This window comes from Prinia subflava, chromosome 12 (assembly GCF_021018805.1).
Source record: "Prinia subflava isolate CZ2003 ecotype Zambia chromosome 12, Cam_Psub_1.2, whole genome shotgun sequence".
NCBI classification, from domain to species: Eukaryota; Metazoa; Chordata; class Aves; order Passeriformes; family Cisticolidae; genus Prinia; species Prinia subflava.
Window position 1 is genome coordinate 10463308 of NC_086258.1, and position 27562 is coordinate 10490869.

General features: G+C 45.3%; 1 protein-coding gene across 4 annotated transcripts; it reads left to right on the forward strand.

Annotated features, from left to right (window-relative positions):
- Positions 1–80: 80 nt before the first annotated feature.
- On the forward strand, positions 81–27562 carry GAPVD1 (GTPase activating protein and VPS9 domains 1). Of its 4 annotated transcripts, none has more exons than XM_063409781.1 (27): positions 81–99; positions 798–843; positions 4698–4896; positions 5733–6576; positions 7752–7838; positions 8958–9092; positions 9187–9376; positions 11151–11311; positions 12084–12213; positions 12946–13071; positions 13892–14065; positions 14376–14516; positions 15123–15257; positions 15757–15876; positions 16326–16403; positions 16518–16891; positions 17404–17491; positions 17868–17948; positions 18602–18724; positions 19208–19337; positions 19722–19831; positions 20459–20618; positions 20905–21092; positions 21763–21976; positions 22525–22597; positions 22975–23172; positions 23868–27562. In XM_063409781.1, the coding sequence occupies exons 3-27, from the start codon at positions 4712–4714 to the stop codon at positions 24006–24008; spliced, it is 4386 nt and encodes a 1461-aa protein (XP_063265851.1). In that variant the 5' UTR covers positions 81–99; positions 798–843; positions 4698–4711; the 3' UTR covers positions 24009–27562. The 4 variants fall into 4 exon arrangements, with proteins under 4 accessions (XP_063265851.1, XP_063265850.1, XP_063265852.1 ...); XM_063409780.1 differs by lacking the exon at positions 81–99 and adding an exon at positions 574–682; XM_063409782.1 differs by lacking the exon at positions 81–99 and having other exon boundaries at positions 689–843; positions 12084–12150.

The following is a 27562-nucleotide window of genomic DNA, read 5'->3' on the forward strand; positions in this document are numbered from 1 at the left end:
CGCGATTGGCGAGCACCGCGCGACCGCTCCGCCGTGCCCGGCGCGCCCCCCTCGCGCCGCCCTATTGGTTCCACCCGCCGGCCGCGGCCACAGAGAAGCGTGAGCCAAGCGGAGCGTTCCCATTGGCTGGGCGGGACCACGGCCGCGGGGTGGGGGGGGGGCACTTCTGGAAGTTTCCATGGTTACCGGCTGGGGGGGAATAACCCTCCGGTGGGGGGTCGGGGGGAGCGGCGCCGCTCCCGGGGCCACCGGGGGTACGGGCGGTACCGGGGCACTGCCGGGAGGGAGGTGCGGGGGGGTTGGAGCCGGGCCGGCGTCATGGCCGGGCCGTGCGGGGTCAGAGCCCCGTCCCGCTCCCGCCGGGGATGAGGTGACACGCGTTTGCCCCGAGGCCACACCGGGACCGTCCCCGGGCAGCCGCTGCCCGTCCTGCCGGTGCCAGCAGGTCGCGAGGCCCCGCCGTGTCGCGACACCAAGCCCCGCACGCACAAGCCGGAGCCGGGCGGAGCCGGGGCTGACGGCGGAGCGAAGCTCGGAGAGCGGCCCCGGCTCCGCCCGCTCCCCGGCCCTCGCCCCGCTGCCGGTGCCGGCCCCGGGACTACAAGTCCCAGGAGCGCCGGGGCCGCCTGCGCAGTGCCGCGCCCGCCCGGGCCGCAGCGGGAGCCGCCGGGGCGCTGGCCGGGTAGGGACACGCGCGGATCCCGCGACAGCGCTCGGCTTCCTCCCCCCGAGGAGGAGGAGGCGCGGTGGGAGGAGGAGGAAGGCCGGGGCCTGACAAAACCCTTTGGTCTTTGCAGGGAAGCGAGAGGGAAGGCGGGCAGCCGAGGAGAGACGGAGCCGAGGGTATGTCGGGTGGGTTTATCGCGACAGAGCGCCCGGGAGGCGGGGGAGCGGTGCGGGGGCGGTGGCAGAAGTTGTTGGCGGGGTTCGCTCGGGGGTTCCTCCGTGCCCTTCTGCTCGTGGCCAGCCCTGCCCGGTGGGTCCGGGCAGCCGCGGTCCCTTTGCGGAGGCTTTCGGAAAACCGGAGCCCTTGGCAGCGGGGCCCTGGCGGCTGCCGCGCTCCTTCACGGCTTTTGTGTGGTGCAGGTTTAAAACTTGAAACTTGACGAGTGTGGTGACTTCCCTTTTTGGTTACTCGCAGACCCCCAACGCTGGAGAGCTCGATCCAGGCACTATCAGGCTTTTTTTTCTTGCAAAGTCATGATACCGCTCCTGAGAGCTGTTGGGATGGAGCTCTCGGAGCGAGCATGTGACACTACACTTAGCGATAGGTAAATGCTATTTCGGTGGACTGTGCAGTTGACTCACAAGTAGAAGCTGCAGTTTGAAGAGGATGGAGGGGAAATGGCATGGGCAGTATGTGAAATCTGAAATGCTCTGTAAAAGCCGCAGGATGGTGGCTTCAGGAAACACTTTTCAGCTGCTGCTGCCGAGGAGGGTTCCAAAATATTTAAGATGCTCAGCGCATGGATTTCAATGGGATATTTGTCAGATCATGGAGAGTATACTCTCCTCAGTAGCAGCTGCCGTTCCTGGTAGAGGGGAAGGGAGCTGCTGTCAGGAGAACAGGCTGGGAACAGGTTGGTTTTGTCACTTTGAGCGGATTCAAGTTCTGCACTTGTTCTGACTAAAAGTTTATTAGCGTGACCCTCACCTTGAGGGAGCTTGACTCTCTGGCATCACAAACAACTGGAATAGATTTTAGCCTTTGTGCTTTTGTTGATTTTATGCAACATGGCAATGCCATAATAGATCATTTAGGAGCCAGCTGATCCTGTGCTTTGCTGATGGGTTCTGTTATGGGGCACAAGAAACAGGGTGCTCCTTGCACATGGATGGACAGTATGTCCAGCTGAGAGCAGCCTCTGGGCAGAAACAAATGTGAGGGATGAGTTTTGTATTAATATCAATTAATAATTATCAGTGGAGCTGCATTTTGTGTGTTGCACTTGTGTTTGAGCTGGTGAGTGTTGTAATGTGAGGGTTGAACAGTGAGCCCTAGGTCATGGTGAACCATCCTACTGAAAAAGGGCTTTTAGCTCAGCTGTGGCAGTTAGCTTATATAAAGAAATAAAACTTGTGAGAGGCTACTATAAATACTAATGAGCAAACAGGTACTTCATCAGGGCTGAATTAGCTTGGAAGCCATTCAGGCTTGCTTAGGAGTTATTTTTCAGCAGAATGGAGTGATTTTGCCTTGCCCTGCCCTGCCCACGTTAGATGTGCCCAAACTTGCTCTGGAAGTTGAGTCTTGCATAGTGAGGCTCAGGAGGAGCAGGAAACCCTGAGCAGGAAACACAGGAGGAGGAAGAAGGTTCTGTGCAGTATTTACCACTTTAGTTAATCTCCTTTCTGTCAACTGAATCACAGAAGTATGCAACAGAGATGTGACTGGTATGTCACAGCACTAATGGACATTGTAAAGTGGAGTTCAGCACCTGAAGAGTCAATGTCGTGTTTGCCAGGACTTCTAAGCGTGGGAAGCAGTCTGTGTCCTGTGTTCATCAAAGCATAGACTGCCTTGGGTTCTGAACAAATGTGTGCTGCCAGCAGGGCAAGGCATCTCAGATGCTGTCAGGTCATGCAGTCTTTGTTGTTGATATGTGGAGCATCATGAAGAGAAACTGTTTGAGTTGTTGTGCTAAGCTGCTCTTACTGTGTCACAGTTAGTTGTAGGTTCCTGAGTAATATTGAAATAACTGCTGGCAGAAAATGGAAATGTTTTCATACCAGCGTGAAATTCCAGGATTGAAAAGTAATCTGCACATAGCACAATCTTAAATATCTGTTGTTCTTTCAGCTGCAGCGGGCTGTTGGATATCTAAATATCCCAAAGTGACTCCTTTATACAGCTGTGGACAGATATCTGCTATTCCAGGTGTGGTGCATGGCAGTCATAAACCAGGTTGCTGGATAATTATGGCACCTTTTTGTGTATGAGCAGCTGATAAGGCAATCTGACAAGTGAGGGGTCAGCCAGGCTCTGCTCCAGAGCTGTTCCGTGGAGAGTCACTGAATGCTGGCTGTGGCCAAGACTCTGGAGTGAACCTTGTGCAGCCTGCTCAGAGGATGCACACCTCAGGAGCTGTTTAATCAGCTTGGCTGCTCTTGAACAGGTTTGTAACCAGTGACACAAAAATAGACACTTGTTGGTTGATCAGGACACAGGGTTGATCAAGTATGATCAGCTCTTGAGCACAGCCCTAGAGTGGGAAGGTCTGAAAAGGCAGAAGGCAGCTCTGCAGGTCTTGTTTGTTTGTGTTTTTATGGATTCAACTTCCTTTTCCTGGCTGATAGCAGTAGCTCACAGCCTAAAAACTGGTTACTACTGTGTTTGCCGGCAGTAGAAGTCTACTCCTGGGGTTTTTTTGCAAGCTCTTAAATTCTGAGACTAAAAATAAATTTGTTGCAAGAAGTTATTTGTTTCACAAAGAACTTTGGCAGTAACAGTGATGTTTCTTCTTCTAATAATTTCTCTGAGACTGTCCTAGTTAAAAACATCTGAATTAGCACATCCTTCAAGTTCCTGTTGTAATCTCATTTTTGGGTGCATCAGCTGTAGCCTCTGGTTAGGGTTGCTGAATTTGGTTTGGGATCTTTAAGTTTGGGGTTTTTTTGTAAAGAGCTTTTTACCCAGTTTTCTGTGTTTACCAGAAATGCCCTTTAAACCTTCAGGTGTAATAAAATTTCATAGTTTTTTTTAATGCATTGTGACTGTTTCTGTGTTTGTGTCTGCTTGGCTTCTGGTTGTGAGGTTAAAACTACAGATGAAAGGACTTAATTACAGAAGGAGCAGTGGTGGTTGTCAGTACACCTGGTTGTCAGGCTGCAAAACCCCAACAAATAGGAACCTGTGCCTAATTAGGAAGCTAATCTTTATTCTTCAGTGAGGATCACCATAGATTTTAGCCCCTAATGTGCTATGAAAGCCTATGGTTGTTACAGTTTTACTCTCTGTAAAACAACATTTTTGGATCATGGCCCAAAGAAATATTCTTCTGAATTGAAATATTTGAGGAATTTTTTCTGAATTAATTCTACTGTTTAGCAAAGTCTCTAAACCTATTTCCAACTACTGCCTTATCTGGGTATTGATACTCCTTGGTTTGGTGGGTTTTTTCCTTAATTAGTTATATTGTTATTATTGTTGTTATTATTCTTTTTTTAGCAGAAAAGAGCAGCATTGGGAGCTTGGTGCTTCTGGTGCGTAGGTGAGAGAGGTAACAGGCAGAGATTTCATCCCCCAGGTGCTGGGGCAGTGCTGGGTTATGTGGATGGGCCGTAGGATGAAGGAGTCAATGCCTGGTCCCCAGACAATGCATGGGAGTGGGGAAATTCATTCTTCACCTCCCTGATCTTGTGTCAGCTGAGCTGTAGCCAGGCCACGTGTCCAGGTAAAGGCCGGGTCCCACCATGTGCCTGAGGCATGGTCAGGGGCTGTGGCAGGGCTGTGCTCCCGTTCCTGACAATGCCATCTGCCCCTCTGCCGTGTCCCTGCGGTGTGACAGAACAGTGGAATGGCACTCGGGAGACCTTGCACGAGGAGAGGGTGACTCAGGGGGAGCGGGGATTTGAGGGGACGGCCCAGCAGCGTTCCCTGTGTGCTGTGAGCCTGTGCTGCTCCCCGGGGCTGGCAGGACTGTCCCTGTCCCTGTCCCTGGACTGTCCCTGGGCTGACTCCTCTGCCTGTGTGCCAGGGAGCTGTGCCACCATGGTGAAGCTGGACATCCACACGCTGGCGCACCACCTGAAGCAGGAGCGGCTGTACGTGGCCTCGGAGAAGCAGCTGATCCAGCGGCTCAACGCCGACGTGCTGAAGACGGCGGAGCGGCTGTACCGCACGGCCTGGATCTCCAAGCAGCAGCGCATCAACCTGGACAGGCTCATCATCACCAGGTACTGCCCCCTCCCCATCTCCAGGTACTGCCCCTCCCCATCACCAGGTACTGCCCCTCCCCATCACCAGGTACTGCCCCTCCCCATCACCAGGTACTGCCCCTCATCATCACCAGGTACTGCCCCCTCCCCATCACCAGGTACTGCCCCCTCCCCATCACCAGGTACTACCCCCTCCCCATCACCAGGTACTGCCCCTCATCATCGCCAGGTACTGCCCCTCATCATCACCAGGTACAGACCCCTCCTCTTCCCCAGGTACTGCCCCTCATCATCACCAGGTACTGCCCCCTCATCATCACCAGGTACAGACCCCTCCCCATCTCCAGGTACAGACCCCTCACCATCTCCAGGTACTGCCCCCTCCCCCATCGCCAGGTACTGCCCCCTCCCCCATCACCAGGTACTGCCCCTCATCATCGCCAGGTACTGCCCCTCATCATCGCCAGGTACTGCCCCTCATCATCGCCAGGTACTGCCCCTCATCATCACCAGGTACTGCCCCTCATCATCATCAGGTACAGACCCCTCACCATCTCCAGGTACTGCCCCTGCGCCATGCTGAGCGTGAAAATGGAGCTGGTGAACCAAACCCCAGCCAGGGAATCGCACACCAAAAGTTACTTGTTGGCCATTTAAGCAATTTTTTTTTTAGCACCTACATTTGTTTTGCTTCTGTTTGTGAGAGCAAACTCTCCAGAACTTGCAAATAATTTGTAGTAACTATCTGGAAAGGCTTCTTTCCTCTGTGGCAGCCTGGTTAATAGATAGCTCACGTGGCATCTCTTAGGTTTACTTAAGAGTTACTTAAATTGGTTCAATGTTTTTCTTTAAAGTGCTGAAGCTTCTCCTGCTGAGTGTTGCCAGCATGCAAAAATCTTGGAGGACACACAGTTTGTGGATGGATACAAGCAGTTGGGGTTCCAGGAGACTGCTTATGGAGAATTCCTGAACAGACTGAGAGAGAACCCCAGACTTATTGCATCCTGCCTGGTCGCTGGAGAGAAGCTCAACCAGGACAACACCCAGAGCGTCATTCACACAGTCTTTACCTCAATTTATGGCAACTGCATCATGCAGGAGGATGAGAGTTACCTCCTGCAGGTGCTCCGGTACCTGATCGAGTTTGAACTGAAGGAAAGCGACAACCCCCGGCGGCTGCTGAGGAGAGGCACCTGTGCCTTCAGCATCTTGTTCAAGCTTTTCTCTGAAGGACTCTTTTCTGCAAAACTTTTCCTTACTGCAACCTTACATGAGCCAATCATGCAGCTTCTGGTTGAGGATGAAGACCACCTGGAAACGGACGCAAACAAGTTAATTGAGAGGTTCTCCCCAGTACAGCAGGAAAAGTTATTTGGGGAGAAAGGCACAGAAAAGTTCAAGCAGAGAGTCCAAGAGATGGTTGACTCCAACGAGGCCAAGCTGGTGGCCTTGGTGAACAAGTTCATCGGCTATCTCAAGCAGAACACGTACTGCTTTCCGCACAGCCTGAGGTGGATCGTGTCGCAGATGTACAAAACGCTGTCGTGCGTGGACAGGCTGGAGGTGGGCGAGGTCAGAGCCATGTGCACTGATCTGCTCCTGGCCTGCTTCATCTGCCCTGCCATCGTCAACCCGGAGCAGTACGGCATCATTTCCGACGCTCCCATAAACGAGGTGGCACGGTTCAATCTGATGCAGGTATGATTCACAGTATGGCAGTCTTAAAAATATATAAATGGCCTTTTTCTTCCTGCTAGAGATGATGCTACTGCAGCAAAGGTGAAAGTACTGACTCTCCTACTTATAAAATGAATGCTAATGAAATATTTGTGTTAATTGTTGCAGAAAAGGGAGGCTCCAAAGTTTATCTGTTTGCTTAAAATACTGACTTGAAAAAATTGACAGCACGTATTCCTGTATCCCTTAGAAGAGCTGCAAATATCCTTTATAAAAGCAGTTTTATGGGATGGCAGCTAAGGCATAAAAATGACTAAAGGATGAATTCTGGAATGTGTGAAAAAGGACTGTGTGCTGTTCTTGCTAATGTTAAATATTGTATGAGGTATTGCAAAAAATAATGAAATACTTCGCTGAAAACCCCTTATTGTCTGGCAGCAATGCCCAATGCTCTACTTGGAGCATTCCCCTGCCCTCATGACCAGTTCTTGTCATTATGCAAACACTTGGACAATTTAATGATATTACATACAGGAGTCATCTGAAGGTGTTGAGTAACACTTGTCTGACTGAGGATGTTCCTCTACACGAGGAACAAAACCTGCTTTTTACTGTTGTCTATAAAGAGAGCAGGGAGTGATTCTCAGAGTGCAATCACGCTGGGGAGCTTTGCTCAGTGCATTTCTGAAATCCAGCAGCAATCCTCTCCTGTGTCACTGCTCACGTGCTGCAGAGCAGTTGGCAACTCTTTAAATTGAGGGTTGTTTTGCACTTGGAGATGAATAAGGGATATGTGCTCTGAAATAAGGGTTAGTCCTCCTGCTATTTTTCCTTAGTAAAATATATGCAGCCTTTGAAAATCTCTAGGTTTAGATGACCTAGATTCAACTCTCAATTCTGACGTGTTGCAAAAACAAAACATGCTTTGTTCCTGGGAGGGGGAAGTATGGATGCTCACAGCCTACTGTGTGTGCACATTTTCTTGTTAAAGGCAATGACTGCTTTTTTTTCCTAAAGCTTCTTGCATTTTTTCCTCCCTGAAAGCAAGCAGAAAGCTCTGTCCACTCAATCAGAAGTATTCCTTGGAGTATTAAATGAAAAAGGATTTAGAATGGAGGAAGTTTTTTGAGTATTTTTTATAATCAGGTCCGTCATGGTTTGAAAGGCTTATTCTGTGTACTTCTTTTTAATTTCAGGTTGGGAGGCTTCTGCAGCAGCTGGCAATGACAGGTTCTGAGGAGGGAGATCCACGTACGAAGAGCAGCCTTGCTAAATTTGACAAAGTAAGAATCCAGGCTGAAAAAATCCAAGACTTGGTGAATATGTCATCATCCTTCTGCAGCCTTCTTTCTCAGACCTTGCAAAGGACTTACTAAGTGTTTAATTTCCAAGTTACGTGTAATGAAAAGCAGATTAAATCCTGCAGAAAGCTGGGAAAAAAACTCTTGAGTACTCGAATTAAGGTTTGGGGATTCTTGCTTCTACTCTGACCTAATACTACTTAAAAGAAAATATTTTAAAAAAATAAATGAAATGCTATTTTTAACTGAGCACTGTAAGTGTTCAAGGCCAGGTTGGACAGGGCTTGGAATAGCCTGGTCTAGTGTGAAGTGTCCCTGCCCACGACAGGGGGTGGCACTGGGTGGTCTTTAAGGTTCTTCCAACCCAAACCAGTTTGTGATTCTGTGAAATCCTGAATTACCATCTGTGGTTTTTCAACTGGACTTAACAAAACACTTGGATCTGAGGACAACCTTAGAATAATATCTGTTTTAGCACCCAATAATTTGTTAGTGCAAGTAACTTCTCGTTCTTTTTTGCATAGTTTTGCATTTTTTATTCAGCTTTTCCTGTTAGTATGAATCATCCATAGCCCTAGAGCAGTTACCTTCATCAGAGCAACAGGGAAGCTGATGAGGTTTGATAGATTGTCAAGTGTTTAAAAGCCTGTTGGTATCCTTGGTAACCTTGTATCCTTCCAGGTTTTGGTAATTCTAGTTGTTACACAGTCACCACACAAAGCTACACATTTGTTGTACAAGTAACATTTTCACTGCCATTAGTGATATTGTTGTTGCTTCCTTGTTTCATTTTCAGTCTGTGCTCAGCAGATTCTTCAGGAAGGGCCAGTTTATTGCCAGTATTTTTCCCTTTAAATTGTAAGAGGACACTTAAGTAAGTAACACTTTGGAATGCAGGAAAGGAACAAAGAAAATGCTAAATGTAACTGCACACTTCCCTTGCTTCTCTTCTCTGACCTTAAAATATCTGCCATTTTATACTAAGATTTTAGAAGTAGGAAGCAAAACTTAAATTATTCTGTGAAGTACTTAACTCCAGTCCTGGGTTTCTTTCCAAACCTGTGGAATGGTGTCTCACTCGCCCTGTGTGCTGCCTCTCAGGGCTGTGTTGCTGCTTTCCTGGACGTGGTGATCGACGGGCGCGCGGTGGAGACGCCGCCGCTGTCGGCCGTGAACCTGCTGGAGGGGCTGAGCCGCACCGTGGTGTACATGACCTTCAGCCAGCTCACTGCCCTGGTAGGAGCCCGTGCCAGCCCGGCCTGCTGCCCCTCCTTGGCAGAGCAGCCTGGTTTGCACTGCAGCTCTCACCCAAACAATTGTCACTGCTTAGGTTGGCTTCATGCGGAATGTGATGTCAAGCGATCAGCTGAAGGAAGATCGGATGGCTTTGGAAAACCTGCTGGCAAATCTACCCCAGAACAAACCAGGGAAAAGCAGCAGCCTTGAAATGACTCCCTATAACACCCCCCAGCTCTCTCCTGCAACTACCCCAGCTAACAAAAAAAACCGGCTGCCCATAGGTAAGGAGGGCACGCAGAGTTCCCACGTGGTTTTTGACACCTTGGGTGTTTCTGTGCCTTTTTCTCAGGCTTCTCTGGGGGTTATTCATCACCTACACTTTCAGTTCCTACTTTTTCTGTGTAGATGGTGAAGAATTTTCTTTAGTATAGAAAACCAGGTAACTTCCTTAATGTCCAAGGGAAGTGTGGTGGATGACCTTCATCACTCCAGCCTGAACTGGAGAAAATTGCTGAAGTGGTTGGTGGTCATAGTGGTGGTGATAATAAAGGGAAGGTTTGAAGGTGGGAAGCAGATCTAGGGGGAAAATTGGTTTGAAAAGTAGTAAGATGGAAGCAAAGGCATTTAATTGGTGGGACAGAATAAGTTTAACATTTTTGTTAGAGAACAAATAGACAGGAGGGTGAACAAGCAGGAGCAGGACTTTTAGAGTATGTGCTGAGATGGTTTGTCCTTTCTCCATTCCTTGCCTGCTCTAATTCCAACTGTCAGTATTCTGGAATGCAATTTTGGGTTGGTTGGGTTATGTTTTTTCAACAGGACTTCTGGGTCTAGATTTTTTCCTTATTGATAATACTTTATTTTAAAATAGCAAGTGTGGTACTCTCCTTCAGTATATAGTTTTGTGAATATGAGCTTATGGGATATTTTTGTTTGAGATATTTGGTGTCGGTGTGTAAAAGATGAAAATATACAGAGGCCAATAAGTGGCAAAAGAACCACCCCCAAAACAAACCTGTCCCATGTTGGTTTAACTCTGCTTTTGAATAGTTCTGGTCTTACACCTCTAAAGTAGTGGCACTTTACATCATTTATTTTATGGTATGAAATAGCTTTTGCTCAAAGTTTTTGTTTCTTTTGTTTCATTTTAATGCTTTCGAACTCCAGGACAGCAGTTGGCAGCGATCACTGCCTGGGATACCTCTGCTACCAATCTGTCAGCTCACATAACTCTAGTAACCCCTTTTGGTGGGTACTGCCCTCTTTCCATCCTTCTGTGAAACTCTGACTCGTGTCACACAGCTCAGCATGCCTTCAGTCACCCTGGCCATCAGCTCCCTTGGCAGGTCCCTGCAGTGTGGGAACTCACTTTGTGTACGTGTGGGTTTAAAAACCCCTCTGTGTGATAATCAGAATTTGGCTGCAACTTCTGCACACTTGCCTTGTTTTCGTTGGGTCAGATAAAGAAGTAATTGGTGTCATGCTGCCATTCTTAGAAACCTTAATTTCATGTGGGTGTTTTTACTTCCGTGGAGCCAAATGTGGGAATCTGAGGCCGGTTGAGAAGAGGACTTAAGAGTAGCAGAGTAATCAGAGTAAACCACCTGATGTTCTATTGTGTGTCTGGGTTGAGACACAATGTTAGAATAAAATCTCCTATTTCTTAGGAGAAAAAGCCTTTTAAACAAATTAATTAGAGTTTTAAACCACAGAAACATAGACCTTTTCTTTGTAACAAACTTAATTTTCTCATATAATGTATGAAAGGTCCTTCTGTGATTGGGCTGAATTGCTGTAGGCAAACAGGTCAAGTGTACCTTGTTTTTCTGCTTCTCAACTTTTATGTTGAAAGGTTCTTTCTTCACAGGGCAGTACTCAAGTTTAAACACCAGTTCCATCTCTCAAAAGTTTAATAATGCTTCAATTTTGAAAATTTATTTAGTGTTTATTGCTAATTAAAACACCACAGTTCTGTGTTTCCATTGTATTGTCTTTCTTCTCCTTAAACAAGGAGGAAAAGCTTTCTAATGTAGATATTTTTAAATATTTTCTTAGCCACTCGAAGCAGAAGTAGATCAAACATGCTCATGGACCAGCACGGAGATCATGAGGGATCCTCCCAGGAGACTATTCCAGAAGTTCAGCCAGAAGAAGTGCTGGTGATTTCTCTGGGGACAGGTCCACAGATTACTCCAGGAATGATGTCAGAAAACGAGGTACCCAGAAATGATGACATCCCAGATGCTTTGAACTGTGCAGCCTCTCTTCTCTAATAGCACAGCAGTGAGGTTACAAAGCTAAGTTTTGGTAATAAATGTGGAATGGGAATTAAAATCTTTACTCTGTGCTACTGAGCTGGGGGGTTTCAGCTTTCAAATTGGCCTTTGTTAGGTGGGTTTTTTCCCTCACTTAAGAAGGTTAGGAGGGAACCTGGGCTCTTGTTTCTCAGCATTAAGACACTTGTGTGTCTCTGGATGCAGGGACACGGGCGAGTGGCAGAACTGGAGCTCTGATCCTGACGCTTTGGGCAGCTGTGGAAGGCACAGGCCCAGGCTCTTGTGAGGGCAGAGCTGAGCTCACGGTGCCATCAGTGCCTGCAGACTGTTCTGGGGCAGGGCTGCTGTGCCAGCCGTTTCCTTCTCCAGCTGTAGCACAGCTGCTGCCTCCAGCTCTGCTCCCTGCCTGGTGGTTGGGATTATCTCCTCTGGCAGCCTGGTGCAGATCCATTCCATGCTGCACTGCCCTGGGGGTGATGAGGGAGCCGGGGCTCCGTTGTTATCAGGACTTTCCTGATGTCCATGGGGTGGTTCCTTGCAGTCTCCCCAGGCTCTGACTTGGGAGATTGCTGTCTTTTTTCAAACAGAATGTTAGAAATTTGATTGTTCTGTTGACAATACAGAAACACATCTCCAGTGTTTTATTTGCTAGTTAATTATCTGACAAATAAATTATTTTAATGAGGTCTTGTTTCTTTCTCCCACCCTCCAGGTGTTAAATATGCAGCTTGCAGATGGCGGGCAAGGCGATGTCCCCATCGACGAGAACAAACTCCATGGTAAACCTGATAAAACCTTGCGCTTTTCCCTCTGCAGTGATAATCTGGAAGGAATATCTGAAGGTGAAGGGCTGCTTAAGTCTTGAAGAAGTTCTGTTGCTCTGTTGGGTTTTTTTTCCCCTTAACTGTAAAATGAAGGTGTGTTAAATACAGCATCTTGTCTTTGCTGTTTTGAAGGCTGTGCTCTTTCACTCTGCCTTCTTTCTTAGTTGTTCAGAGAATAAAGCCTGGAGCTAAATTTTGACCTACAAAGGCATAACTGAGTCTGAGAGTTAGGAACAGAAAGACTAAGTGTGTTTAGAAAGAGCAAATAGGGGGATTTTTTTTTTGAAACTTATGTGCAGTACTAGTTATTAAGATAATCTAACTTAGCTCTAAACTTGGACTTCTCAGACTTATTTTTCATCATGTTTTAATTAGCTGTTATATATCTCAGAGTAGTTTCTGCAGAACTCCTTTATGTGAACCTCAGATGTAACAAAGCACAGATGTCTGTGGGACGGAAGAGGTTCAGACACATCACTTTTGCATTATTTTGTATAACTTTCATAACTTCCTTTTTGCTCTCTGTCTCCTCAAAATAAAACAAATTCATGAACAAGTAAATAAATAAAGCCTTTATTGGCTTTTAAGTTACAGCCAACTGCAGTAGTGATGAGATTCAATATTTTGTGTTGGAACCGCTTCTTCGTTTCTTGTCATTTTTCTAGTGAGTTTTTGTGCCCTGAATTATTCATGCTGCATATTTAGGAACTGTTATTCCAATCAGTTTTAAAGTAAAATCTGTTTTCGCAGGCCCTTCCAATCGCTCCAACTCAGTGTCCTCTCTGGATCTGGAGGGGGAGTCGGTGTCAGAGCTGGGCGCGGGCCCCTCGGGCAGCAACGGCGTTGAGGCTCTGCAGCTGCTGGAGCACGAGCAAGGCAGGTGCCTCTCCTCTCCTGCAGGGCCTGAGCTGCTGGAGATGCTGAAGCCAAAGCCTTTGTGGGAAGAGGTTGCAAAATTGACGAATTCAAGGGAAAAAAAGTAGAAACTTTCCATGTGCAGTCGCTCTTGTGTTTATTTGCATTTGGTTTGGATTTTTATTCCCCCAAGAAATATTTTTTGTAGTCTGTTGTTAGGAAAAGGAAATCACCTGGAATTCTCAGATTTAAGTCCTTTATAGGAAACTGCTTGTAAGGTTTTGCTTGATACCAAGCTCTTCCCTTCAGGAATAGGGTGATCTGGATTGGAGTAGTCTGGAAGTATCTGGATAATTTTCTTTTTAATGTTCATTTGTCAAACATGGAAGAGGTTGCCTGGAGATTGTGGTGTCTCCGGCCTGGAGATACTCAAAATATGACTGGACATGATCATGAGCAACGTGGTGTCCTTGACCAGGGCAGGGGGTTTGGGCTGGAATGATCCCTGGATGCCTCAGCTTTTCTGTGATCCTGTTCCTTTACAGGAATTGTATTATGTCTTTGTAGCACTGCATTTCATGTACTTTTTCTGTCAATTTAGTTGATAGATTACCATGTGTACTTCCAGATTTTTCTTCTTACATCTCAAATATATTATCATGCAGCATTTCCTGAAGAGTGTAATAGTGCTCTACAGGACTTCCTTTAGACCACTCCCTTACCTGACAGAATTAGGGGGTTGTTTGTTTGGGGTTTTTTCCTAATGTACTCTTACAGGTTTTCAATCTGAAGGAATTGGAGAGGCCTTTCAGAAAATCAAGAACTGTTTCTTTTTCCACAGCCACTACTCAGGATAACCTGGATGACAAGCTCCGGAAGTTTGAAATCCGTGACATGATGGGTTTGACTGATGACAGAGATATTTCAGAAACTGTGAGTGAGACCTGGAGCACAGATGTCTTGGGGAGTGACTTCGACCCCAACATCGACGAGGACCGGCTGCAGGAAATCGCAGGTAACGGGCGTGCTCTGGGTAGGTCCAGTGCTGCTCTGGAGCCCATGGCTGCAGAGCCTTCCCCCCCCTCCTCCTCCTCCTCTTCCTCCTCCTCCCTTCCTCAACAGGGGCATTTCCATGGGTTCAACTGGAGATTTGCTCTAGGAGGATTTTTGTGTGCATGACCTGGACTGTACTTAGTTACTCATTTCTTTTCAACTTTGTGTTTCCTGACTGCTTTATTAAGGACACGTAAGATGTGTTCTTGCTTTTCTCTAGAGCTGACTCCCAGGCCCAGCTCTAGCCATACGCTCCGGCTTTACTTTTGCAGGTGCAGCTGCAGAGAACATGCTAGGCAGCTTGCTGTGTTTGCCAGGTTCAGGATCCGTGTTGCTTGATCCCTGCACAGGTTCAACCATATCAGAAACCACAAGTGAGGCGTGGAGTGTGGAAGTATTACCAAGTGATTCAGGTCAGAGTCGGGCAGTTTTTGCTTCTTTCTTTAGCATGATTCTAAGACTCTTCCAGAGGCATAGAATGCAAAACAACGGCCTCTTCCTCTTTCTTCAAGAAATCACTGTCCTAGGGTTAAGTTAGTTTTTTGTGAATACTTCCAGGATTAAAAGGACAAAATGCTCCCAGGGAGAAAGAAGATGGAAAGCATTGGGAGAGACTTCTGTTACTTAAGAAATTCTTAAGGTCTGAAGGGGAAGAGAAGGGTTTGCAAAGCAAACTTGTGCTTGCTTTCCTTCCCTGTGGTAGGAGATATCCAGGACCATGGTTTACTTTGGTTAGTGAAGATGTGACTGTATCCTGTTGTCTAAGAAATACAACCATTAAAACAGTAAATGCTCCTTAGGATGGCTGTGCAGACAGAGCATTGCTCTGCCTGTGCAGAGTCCTGCCTTCTGTTATCCTTCAAAAGGGATAAGAAAACTCTTGCTGAAAAGGTCGAGTTACCTTAAAACTTGATACACCAAATCACCCCCTACCCCTTCCTCCTGCTTGTGAACGTTTAGGGAGCATGGCACTGAGTAATGACACTTCCTCTCTACTCTCCATTGTATCCCTTTTGTAGAGGCTCCAGATTTGAAACAGGAGGAAAGACTCCAAGAGCTGGAGAGCTGCTCTGGGCTGGGGAGCACGTCTGACGACACCGATGTGAGGGAGGTCAGCTCTCGGCCCAGCACCCCCGGCCTCAGCGTTGTGTCAGGTGTGTGCAACTGCCTGGGCAGTGCTCACTGTGCTGCACCTGCTGTATTTATACTTCCCTTCACTCATGGAATAACTTCCTGCACTCGTTCTGGAATTGTCAAAGCAGGGATTCTCTGTTCACCTCACAGAAGGAACAAAAAAGGCAGCAGAGATGTGAATGCCCTGTGCTGCAATAGCAATGGTTAGCAGAGGAAGAAACTCCAAACTTTCTTGCATTTAGTTTTATTATCACAGCTTGTTTTATTTAAGTAAATCATAGCTCTAGTTCTTCATTTTCTGCAAAGTATATAAGAGTGGAGTGTCTTTCTAATGCCCCTTGTTTTCAAGATGTAGAGCAGAAATAAACTGTTATTTTATGAGTGTAGAAATTCATAGTGTCTGTGGGTGCTGTTATGAGTTGGAATTTGATTACTCACTGTCCACCAAACATTTTAACAGCCTGAGGATTTTGCTTCCTTTGAAAGACTATTACAGATGCTTCTTTTGTTATGTGTAAGGTATTAGTGCAACATCTGAAGACATTCCTAACAAGATTGAGGATCTCAGGTCTGAATGTAGCTCTGACTTTGGGGGAAAAGATTCTGTAACAAGTCCTGACATGGATGAAACAGCCCATGGTAAGTGACTTATCTGGAATCTCTGATAAAAACAAATGATATTTACGGAATCCTTAAATTTTACAATTTCTCCCCAGTTTCAAAGTGCTGGTGACTAAGCTTAATATTTTCCTTATTTGTCAGTGTTGTATTTGTTTGACAAAGAGGCTTCAGTGCTTTGCAGTTCTAGAGCCTGAGTACTAGATCTAAGATCCCTAATTCTGTTTGATGACATTGACTGTCCTCTTGCATTTTGGAGCTGGGCTGCTCCCCAAGGATTCCCTATTTTTTGTGATGTAATTCTTTGATCATTTCAGTGTACTACAGAGATCTTTCTATACAGGAATATCTTTACAAATACTTTGCAGTATAAGTTTTGTAAACTTTTGTTGCTGAAGTCTGTTCTTCCGGTGTCTCTCATGTTGGAGGCAGTTTTGGTATGGCACTGATTTGTTCTCTCTGGATTTCAGGAGCCAGTCAGTTGACATCTCCTCCCTCTCAGACAGATTCTTTGCTTGCATTGTTTGACCCTCTGTCCTCAAACGAGGGTGAGTTATAAAGATGTTTGTTTTAAAATAGGCTTCTATGTTAGTACCAGGTGATCAGGTAATTTGGAATGATATTAAAAGACGTGTGTGTCCTCTTTTCTGCTCGTGACACAGGTGTGTCAGCTGTAGTGAGGCCTAAGGTGCACTATGCCAGGCCCTCGCACCCGCCCCCAGACCCTCCCATCCTGGAGGGGGCCGTGGGAGGGAACGAGGCGCGGCTGCCCAGCTTCGGCTCCCACGCGCTGATCCCCGCGGACCTGGAGGCCTTCAAGCAGAGACATTCCTACCCCGAGAGGCTGGTCCGGAGCAGGAGCTCCGACATCGTGTCCTCGGTGCGGAGGCCCATGAGCGACCCTGGCTGGAACAGACGCGCAGGGAACGAGGACAGGGAGCTGCCCGTGGCCTCCAGCAGCCCCGGGGCCGCCGTGCTGGCTGCTGCCTCCCAGTCCTCATCTTCATCCCCCAGCAAGGACTCCTCCAGGGGAGAGGTGAGGCTTCTGTGTATCACTTCATTTTTGTCTCTCAAACCCTCTTTAACTACACATCTAATGCCAGAAAGTTGGAGTTAAATGTCTTCAGCCAAGGGATTGCAACACACTTTTGTTACCCTATAAACGTTGGCCAATAATGTTCTACACAATGAAGCCACAGATGTTCAGAGTGGCTTAAATGGATCTGGCTTTTCTTAAATTTACTGGATGAGGTTTACTGGATTTGGTGGTACTTCAGAAACAGATTCGTTGTAGTGTTAAATTGCTGCAGCAGCATGAAAATTAATTTTCTTTCAAAGAGAAATAAGTGAAATCTAAGGTTCTTTGTGGCTATGGGTTTGTATTTGCAGGATGTTCTACTTTAGGAGAGATATTTCTGACTTAATCTGCACTTTGTGCTGTGCTGTAGTTCTGTTTTTACAGTCAGTGTAGCAAAAGCTGATGTGAAGGAGAAATTTTCTTTACACTTGATTTGTAAATGCTCAAATGTGGACTCTGCCCTTCTGTAGATTGAGGAACGGAAAGACAGTGATGATGAGAAATCTGACAGGAACAAGCCCTGGTGGAGGAAACGTTTTGTGTCTGCAATGCCCAAAGGTAGGATCATGTCTCTCTGGGTTTGGTACTTCAGTCAGAGTTCACACTGCCTTTATGATATCTTTAGCTACTTTCATGGTTAAAGTATAAATAAATATGTAAATAAAAATGCAAAGCTATCTGATTCCCTTGGCTAATAGTTCCCTAGAGTGTGCTGTATCTGGAAGGCAAAACTGCTCTGCCTGACCTCATGTCTGTTAAAGGTGGAGCTGGCTGTGGATGATGACAGTACAGTTTTGTTTTACCCCATGGATAAGCTTATGCTTTTATGGAAGTTGATTTGATGAAAATTTTCTGCATTAGCCCCTTCCTTAAAATTTCTGCTATTTGGCCATTATCTCAGAGTACTCTTTGATGAGGTACCTTGCATTTTCAGCTCCTATTCCATTTAGGAAGAAAGAAAAACAAGAAAAAGACAAAGATGACATGGTGCCTGACAGATACGCAACGCTTCAAGGTATGTGAATAACATCATCATAGTAATTTTCTCTCAGAATGTGCCTCCTGGAGCTCCAGAGTACACACCAGGTAGCTGTTGACAGACAGGTGTATGCTGTTGTAGTTGGTGTTCAGAGCTGGCTTTCTGAATAAGAAAATGGATAAAGATTTCCTGACTTGAAAGCTGGTTTTAAGTTGTCACATCTGTCTGTGCACGTAGTGGATTCTCAAGTCCTCACTTTTCCCCCACCCTCATTATGGAGCTCTTGTCCTTGTCACAGCTGAGCTGTAAGGATAGCTGCACACAGAGTCCTGTAATAGTTACTTAAATGTTAAATTAAACATGGTTTGAACCTGGGTGTTTCATTTTTTGTTTGCCTGATCCTTCCTAGAAGTCTTCAAATATCCAAGAACCATTTGTGTATGCAGTATGAATGTGCTGAGGATCTGCTCAGGATCTGACTTCATTTGCTCACTTTTATTGTACTGTTTGTTTTCTGGTTTGCTTTGGACTTTATTAATGCATTTGAATTTGGGCTACATGGGACACAAGCAGCTCTTTGTTTGATCTGGCTAAACACAGAGTCCAAATGTGTAGGCTGAAGTTTTTGTATTTGCTTTCAGTTGGCCCAACACCAGGGTAACTCCTGTTGTTTTTTATGGTTCTTTCAGATGATCCCAGCCCAAGGCTCAGTGCACAGGCACAAGCTGCTGAGGACATTCTGGACAAATACAGGAATGCAATCAAGAGAACAAGTCCTAGTGAAGGAGCCATAGTGAACTACGACAGTGCAGGTGAGAACCTGGCTTTGTAATCACCACCAACATAGTTTCTGCTCCTTAAAGATAAAAACACTTCAGTATTCTAGACCAGTGTTAGTATTAGCAGCTGAACAATGTGAGCTCTGGACAAGGAATGTTTTGTCAAATAATCTGTGGGACAGTCCCTCAGAGGCTGGGAATTAAATCAGTATTCCCAAGGACAGCTCTTCCATATTGCCATTGAGGGAGCTGGTTGTTGATAGCACATCTCCTATCAGCTTTTTGTTTTGTTTGTTTTAAAGGCACACTGACAAAGCGCCTTCCAAAACTTTTGCAGTTTCTTCTTAGGAGCTTCTGGGTTGTATGTTTTAATGTGCCTTTTTTCATATATCCAGAACAAGCTGGTTTATTTGCTGTCTCCATTCTCTCCTTGACCTTAGAATAATGAGCAGAAAATTAGTCTGGTTTCTTTTTCTGACTCTGTCTTGAGGTGTAGTGTGTTTTTCATTTCCACAGAGGCAATTGGGGATGGTGAGAGCATGCATGACTCCCCACGGGATGAGGCTTTGCAGAACATGTCTGCAGACGACCTCCCAGACTCTGCAAGTCAAGTAGCACAGCCACAAAGTTCTGCTTTCTCCTATAGGTAAATAGATTTGCAGGTTTTGTCTTACCCACAAAGTAGAATTAAAAGCTGGAGCTGTGGACTGGTTCCCACTAGAATCTTAATACAGATTCATGTAAACTTTTCTGTGCTTTTAGTTTTAAGCATCTCAAACTGTCATGTTTCCACTGATGAAGGAGGGATATTGTAACCAGAGAGGACAGATCAATTCAGTGTTTAAGAAAATCCCTTTGAAAATGATGCTATGTCAAAAGAACTGATATTCTAAAGTCTTGAAAATATTGTATATTAAAATGATGTTAAATAACTTCTAGGCAGTATTAAATAAAAAAGAAAGTAAAGACTTCTTACTGAAGAAGCAGACCTCTCATCAACTGTGTTAAGAAAATATTTTTCCTCTTTAAGGGATGCGAAGAAGAAATTGAGGTTGGCTCTTTGTTCAGCAGACTCTGTTGCCCTCCCGATGCTGACACACTCAACAAGGAATGGTCTCCCAGACCACACAGACCCCGAAGGTGAAGGCTCTTTGCACTCCCTGTGTCTCTCCTTGTCCCCGTGTAATGGCACTTGTACTGCAGCATTTATGGTCCTTCTCTCTGCCATAAATATCGAGGGCACAGGCTGCCTTTTGCCCCCAGAATGTTTTCATTCTTGCTCCACAGACAAACTGCCATCTCAGCCTGGTCTGAGATTTTTTTGTAATGAAGAATCACAGATACAGTGCAGGTAGAGCCTGAAGCTATAGAATAGACTATCAAAATACCTGTGCTGTTGGGAATTGTGCTGTTTGAATGATTTACTGGGTCTTTATGTTGACTTAGTATAAATGTGTTGGGTTGTATCCTTTCATTCGCTCTAGGTTTATTTGCAGACAGGTGAATATGTCACCTTATCTGGTCCTCTTCACATTTCAGAATGGTTCTAAATACTAGATAAGATACTGATATGGAAGCTTATCCTCTGATAGCTGGAAAATTCAAAAAGGCTTATTAAATTGTTCTAAAATAACATTTATTGCCTGCCGTACGGAAGTTTTGTTTTAAACTTCTAATAAATTAATGTGTTTCCCATATTCAAAAATAGTTTATTTTTATCATGCCTACGTTTCTTTTGCTTAGTATTTTCCCTTTGTTCTTTATTAGATAATGAGATTGTGTGCTTCTTGAAAGTCCAGCTGGCTGAAGCCATCAACCTGCAGGACAAGAACCTGATGGCGCAGCTGCAGGAGACGATGCGCTGCGTCAGCCGCTTCGACAACCGCACCTGCCGCAAGCTGCTGGCCTCCATTGCAGAGGACTACAGGTAACCTCACCAGCACTGGGCTCCCAAATTCCTGTATTTGTTCACCAGCACATTGGGAAGATCCCTTCTGTTTTAAATTGCACTTTACCAAACCAGGTTGTTGCTTCTCTGCTTCCCCATGAAGGGATGCAATTGTCTCACCCATGTGAAGGAAACTCCCGAATTCAGGCATTGTTTTGTTTTAAAAGCAGCAAGTGGAAGAATCCTTTGCACTACAGCTCAGCAGTTTGTAAAGCTGTTAGCCTCTGTCTTTGTTGTGAATCTGATGTGGGGCTCTTTGCTTTAGGAAAAGAGCTCCATACATCGCTTATTTAACTCGCTGTCGCCAAGGCCTGCAGACAACACAGGCGCACCTGGAGAGGCTCCTGCAGAGAGTCCTGCGGGATAAAGAGGTGGCCAACAGGTACTTCACCACAGTCTGTGTGAGGTTACTGCTGGAGAGCAAGGAGAAGAAGATAAGGGAGTTCATTCAAGGTAAGGTTAATGCAGAACAAAGCTTTTATATTCCTTTACTCCGTAGTCAGATGCTGACTTGGGTTAATGTTTGAAAATGCCTTTTGATCTAAGGAGTGAATTCCTAAAATAATTCTAATTTCAGATGGTGAATTAATGGCTAAACAGACAGATTACTGTGACTTTACACTATGTTGTGGCAGCTAAGCCATGGTAATTGTCTGCATTTTTCATAGGCTGAGAGAATGGAGGTAATTTGACCTTACTTGGCTGAAAAAGTTCTGCTAAATCACATTATCTGCCCCATGGCAGAAGCATGAATACTATTAATTATTTTATATCTACTGATAAAAGATAAATTAAGTTGCAGCATTCGGTTCTTAGTCCAGAATCTATGGCTGCACCTTAGAAGATATGGGGGATAGTAATGGTGTGAATCGAGTGAATCAAAGATTCAAAAATATCACAGCATAAGAGACACTGGCAGCAGGAAACTCAAAGCAGCCACTCATACCAAACTGGTTCTGTGCTCTCTGTGCACGTATCTGACTAAATAAGCACATAAGGAATTTGGAGTCAGTTCTTGGTCCTGGAGCATATAGTGCTGCACATTAAATGTGCCTGAAAAACCTATCAGAAATAATATTTTTTTACTTAAGCGAATGTTCTTTCTCTTCCTCCTTTTGATCAGATTTCCAGAAGCTCACGGCAGCAGATGACAAAACAGCCCAAGTGGAGGATTTTCTGCAGTTCCTGTACGGGGCTATGGCTCAGGATGCCATATGGCAGAATGCCAGTGAGGAGCAGCTCCAGGATGCACAACTGGCCATAGAGCGCAGCGTGATGAATCGCATTTTCAAACTCGCCTTCTACCCCAACCAGGATGGAGATATTCTGCGTGACCAGTAAGTGAATGGAATTCCAAGGACTTGTTTTCCCTTTTGCAGTTGGTGCAGTGGAAGCTGTGCAGCCCTCCTGTGACAGACTTGTCTGAGTCAACCACACAAATTCATGTTTTTGTTCAGAACACTTTGTGAAAGAACGAGGAAGGGCTTAAGCACCATGTGCAAATGTGTTTGCAACAAATTGTTAGGGCAGAAAAAAAAGTTGTAAGTGTAATGATTTGTACATACTGTCAGGTCTGCAAGTGTGTGTGCTGAGGGAAGGATCAAAACCTGGTTCAGGACTGGACCTGGCCCATTTTCTGGTTTCAGTCAGTATTGTCCATGCATTTGGGGTTCCTGTGGTTTAGAGCAGATGCTATTGGGATGCTCTAGAGGACATGTGGTTGTTCTGGCTGTACAGAGCAATCCTCTGCATCTTCACTGACCTGGTGTTCATCATGTGTAGGGCCACATTCCTGAAGATCTTTCTTGTCTCATCAAACATGAAACAAGTTTCTTCAGCTGGCTGGCTGCTGCTTACTTTTCCCTCTTGTTTTTTTGTGTTTTAGGGTCCTTCATGAGCACATACAGAGGTTATCCAAAGTGGTGACTGCAAACCACAAGGCACTTCAGATACCTGAGGTAACAGCTCTTTTCCTTTGCTGCTGTATGTGTGTTGGAGTTTGGACTGGGGTTGGGATGGGGAGAGGATTGTTCTGTTTTACACTTAGAAGAGTGGCTTTGCTGTCTGTGATGGCTGAAACATCCTGCAGGGAAAATACACTGTCCCATGCTGTGGCTGTGCCCAGCTGCAGCTTCTCTGGGCAACCTGTGCCAGGGCCTCACCGTCCTCACAGCAGAGAATCTCTCCCATATATATGTGAAACTTTAATCTCCCCTCTTCCAGTTTGAATTCATCCTGCCTTAAGGCTTCCCATTTCTCCAGAAGCTGTGATCCTCTGGCAGTTGAGCTCCCCGTGGAGCACAGGCCAGAGGAGGACAGGTTGTTTCTTGCCCAGGTGTATCTGCGGGAGGCGCCGTGGCCGTCGGCGCAGTCCGAGATCCGCACCATCAGCGCCTACAAGACGCCCCGGGACAAGGTGCAGTGCATCCTCAGGATGTGCTCCACCATCATGAACCTGCTCAGCCTGGCCAACGAGGACTCCGTACCCGGCGCAGATGACTTTGTTCCTGTTCTGGTCTTTGTCCTCATAAAGGTGAGTTCTTTTGCAGAGATCACAAATCCCAGTTAATTCTTGTAATAAGCGAATTTAGGGTTAGAGGTAATGTCTGTGGGTTATGGGGAGCTGGCCAGGCTCAGACACAGATCTGATTCAGCAGGGTTTGATTAGGAATGTCAGAAATGTGGTCAGAGTTATGGTTTTTGAATCCAAGCAAACTTTGCATTTGGAACCAAAGGAACTGAGGTGCAGATGATGTGTGGAGTGGTTTGTTTGAGATATGTCCACCAGAATCTCTCATCTGTGGCTGCTTCATGCTGTCCTCAGGACCAAGATCCAGGCCAGGACTGACTTGGGTTGTGTTGCTGGTCTTCTTTGACATGAGTGGAGAATGGTCTGACCTGTAAGATGCTGAAACCACAGGCTTTACATGTGTTGAGGTCCTGATGACCTTCACAGATTGTGCCAGTGTTCCCCTTCTTTCTCTTGGCCTGCTAGTCCATTTTCCCTTGTTGGAAAAATGTTCCTTTCATCAAACCTGATGCCTTCTGAGTGTGTGAAGTGGGGCTGGTGAGGATAAACAGTCCTTGCCCTGCAGGTAGGTTACATACTCTGCAGGATGAGGATCACTGCACAAAGGGAATTGCGGTTTTGTTCTGTCTCTTGCGGTGCTTTATTGATGTTGAGCTTTGCAAACAAGCTGTGAGTCTCTCTCTCTTCTGCCACCCCAGGCAAACCCCCCTTGCCTGCTGTCCACTGTGCAGTACATCAGCAGTTTCTATGCCAACTGCTTGTCTGGAGAGGAGTCCTACTGGTGGATGCAGTTCACAGCAGCCGTGGAGTTCATCAAAACCATCGACGATCGCAAGTAGCTGGCACAGCACAGGCAGACTGAGCAGGAGAGCAGTTCCTGAGAATGTACAACAGCTGCAGAGGCTGAAGAAAAGACTTTCCTTGTAAAATACTGTACAGAATTGAGGCATTTTAAAACCTTTACTAATCTAATTAATTTAACAGATTTTCCTCTTCTCTTTGGGTTGCGTTTTTCTCCCCTCTAGATACTGGCACTGCAAAAGGGACCACAGTTTTCAGGTATTTTGGAATCTCAAAACATTCAGAAAATTCTTCATGCTTTCTCCACCGCCCCTCTTCCTGACTTCTTATTCATGTGAATAATTCACTTCATTTAATTTCTAACAGAAAACTGAAACCAGAGGAATCAGGGCAGCCACGTAGTAAACTTTCTAGCTGAATACACCTTTTGTTAAGAAAACACCAGCCACACTGAAAGTTCGTAGTAGCTGACATCAGTTATCAGTTGTATTTCACCTAAATTTAAAATCTGAGAGGACAGTGTAAATATTATATAACTATATTTAATGCATTGCAAGTATCTTTGGACTTACTATCCTTTGAATAAACAAGCAAAAGCCTCTCTGACCTCTAACAGGTTATGATGTACCATGTTTTGGTGACAAAAGGACTTCCTCAAAAGGCTAAGATTTAAAAAGGGCAAACTGAACTATTTATTAAGATGTAATTAAGATTACTGAAATTTCTAAAACTGGAATTTATAATAGGGCTTATTAGCTAGCTGAACACTTCTTGGCTAGGGCATTAGGGTGTTACAGAGGTTTGGATATATAGAGGAGAGGAGCTGTAAGTTACAATAGAGAAGTCTAATATAAAAAGGAGAAATAAAATACCTTACTGTAATATTTTTTCTGAGCTATTGTGTATACTGTACAAACCCCAAACAGAGATCCTTAACAGAACCTTGGGCTGTAATATATATTTTGATTAGTGACATTAAATACATATGCCAGGGGGTTCAGTGAATGTTTTTACTAAATGTTCTTCGTGTTGTCTGCTATGCAGCAGTGCAAGTTTTACTGTTCATAAAAAATATTTTAAAATAATATAACACTGTTCTTTATGAAACATATCATGACATCAGTTCAGGGTGTTTTATAGATTTCTCACCCCACCTTCCCCTTAAACTGACAATTATCAATTTAAAAAGGTTTTTATGCACAACACCACATGGGGTTTTCATGAGTGAAGTGGTCTGGGGCATGGCCAGTGGGTGTTGGCTGTATATAAGCACTTGCTGCTCTTTTTCAGCTTCAATACAGTGAAAAAGGACAGTGAGCATTGAACTTTTTCATGTCAGTATTATTTCTTGCTCTTTCCAGAGTGTTCATTGCACTTCTGACATAGGGATGTGGTAAGACTTGGTGTCTGTGAGTGGTAAAGAAAATGAAATCTTTCTCACGTTCTTTTCAAAACACAATTGGTTCATTTTGTGTGTCTGCATTTTGATGGTTAAAACCTGTAAGCACCTAGTACTTGGGAAAATCACATGGTTAATTGGAATTAGAGCAATTTATATAAAGTAGTGAGTGCTTGGTTTGGCTGTGCTACTTGTCAAGGCATAATCAGGAAACTTACTTTTTAGGGCTCTCAGATAAACTCAATCTAGCAGTTTTGCCAAACTAGTCACAGGTGAGAATGTGGGTTGGTAATCTTTTCCTTTTCTTTGTAGTCTTTCTCCTCTGTTAGAGACTCAATTGTGTGGAGGAGCAATACTCAGTCAAAACAGAATTCTTCTGATCTGCCTTACTTGGTGTCTCAGTCTGTGTAGCATTGCAATATTCTGGTTATTTAGCCTTGATGGGTTTTTGGTGCTGAACATGTAACTCAATATTGCAAGCACAGCCCTGCAGCAAAGCACAAACATGCCCTTGAAGATATGGCCAGATCATATCAAAAAGCAATATAAATTCATTTCTATTGAAGTGTCCTGTAATACGTAACTATTACTTGAATATCCAAGACGTTAAGACTGATGTGTGAAAGTTGTGCAGTTTGGGTGTCAGTTGAGGAGAGTGTTTGTAGGATCCCTGAGGAAGGCACAGGGGCACAGGAGGTGGGGATCACCCTCTGTGTTGCCTCTCTGTGCTGGCCTGGCTCACAGGCTTTGGTCAGCGCCGTCGGGGCTTTCAGGTTCACTCTCCTTTGTGGAAGGGGCAAGAACCATTTCCTTCACAGCTTTTATCCCTTGGTTTCTCTGCATAGAAAAATACTTAAAAGAACTGGAGTCTTTTTTTAAATGTTACTTAGTTATTTTAAAACCAGTAGGTGTTTCAGTGAGCCCCAGGTGAGCTGAGAGTTTTTGTAGCAAGATGGTCCTTTGCTTCTTTTTTCCAGCCTACTCTGAAGGTCCTTTATATAGTCTTGATAGGTGTAGTTAGAGAATTAGGCTTTCCAAAGAATTAAAAACCTGCCTGTAATGTCCTTTTACTGTTTTCCCGGTGTCCCGTAATGTTTTGTTTTAAAACGCTAAATTCCGTGTCTAGGAAGTGATGTTGTTAGGTTTGATGTGCAATAGTGAAGGTGAAAAGACACTGCATAAAGGACCAAAGTACCAGAACTGCTGCCAAAAGGTGCCAGCCACGAGCCTGTTGCTGTAACCCCGTTGCTTTCTGTGAATTAAACTACTTTACTGGGGGAGGAATGGAGTATTTTGGGCAAAGTGGAGCAGGGAAAGGTCCCTGGTAGCAGGTCACAGGCGTGGACTCGAGGCTTGGTCGTTGTCTCAGCGCCGGTTGTTGGTGAGTTCTGAGGAACAGTGAAACAGTGGCACGTCTGTGCCTGGGAATGTTAGAGGTGCTGGTTTCCTTTTTGGGTAGAGGAGGGAAGGGAATGGGCTGAGTTTTCATCCCTAGGAGATTCCTTTGTGCTCCCAAGTGAGATTTCTCTTTAAACCTTTTTAAAATCCTCTTTAAGGAGAATGAGAACGTGTCTGGCCTATCAAGGATTTGAGTTTAAAAGTTTTTGTTTTGAAGACCTTTTACTAACAAATGCTGAATGTAACTGCCATAAACTTCAGGAAAAAAAAGCCACGAACATGATGCTGTTTCCTGTGGGTGAGTCTGGTGAGCAGCGTTGGTTTGTATTGCTTGAAAATGTCCTTGTTCTGTTAAGCCAAATTCTCACAGACTTGGAGAACTCACTGCCTTGGGAATGGGTGGGGGACGGGGTAGGAGAGGGGGCAGAGCTGCTGGCAGCAGAGCTGGGTGTTGGCACGAGTGGGTCGGTGTGCCTGGAGAGCTGGAGCAGCGGGAGGGCAGTGGGGACAGGGGAAGGATGCTCATGTGTGGGTACAGCTGGGACGTGGTTGAGCCTGTACTACTTGAGAATTAACCTCTGCTGAGTTCGTAGTGTGTGTTCTGTACCTTTTAATTGTGCTTTACCTCTCTTGAAAAGCTTTGTACTGCCTCTCCTCTTTGGTAAAGCCTTTATAAATCTAAATTAACGAGCTTGCACAATCTTGTATACAAGAACCCCATCTTGTCTCTTAACGTGATTATTAATGTATTATTCTGTAAAAACTGATTAAAAGGAGAGCAGTTTAACCACTTGG

Bases quoted from the DNA above. Each gene is read 5' to 3' on its own strand.
- GAPVD1 (XM_063409781.1), top strand. From the start codon at position 4,712: ATGGTGAAGCTGGACATCCACACGCTGGCGCACCACCTGAAGCAGGAG. The intron at 14,066-14,375 runs GTAACGGGCGTG...TTACTTTTGCAG, and splicing joins CCGGCTGCAGGAAATCGCAG to GTGCAGCTGCAGAGAACATG. The intron at 17,949-18,601 runs GTATGTGAATAA...TGGTTCTTTCAG, and splicing joins CAGATACGCAACGCTTCAAG to ATGATCCCAGCCCAAGGCTC.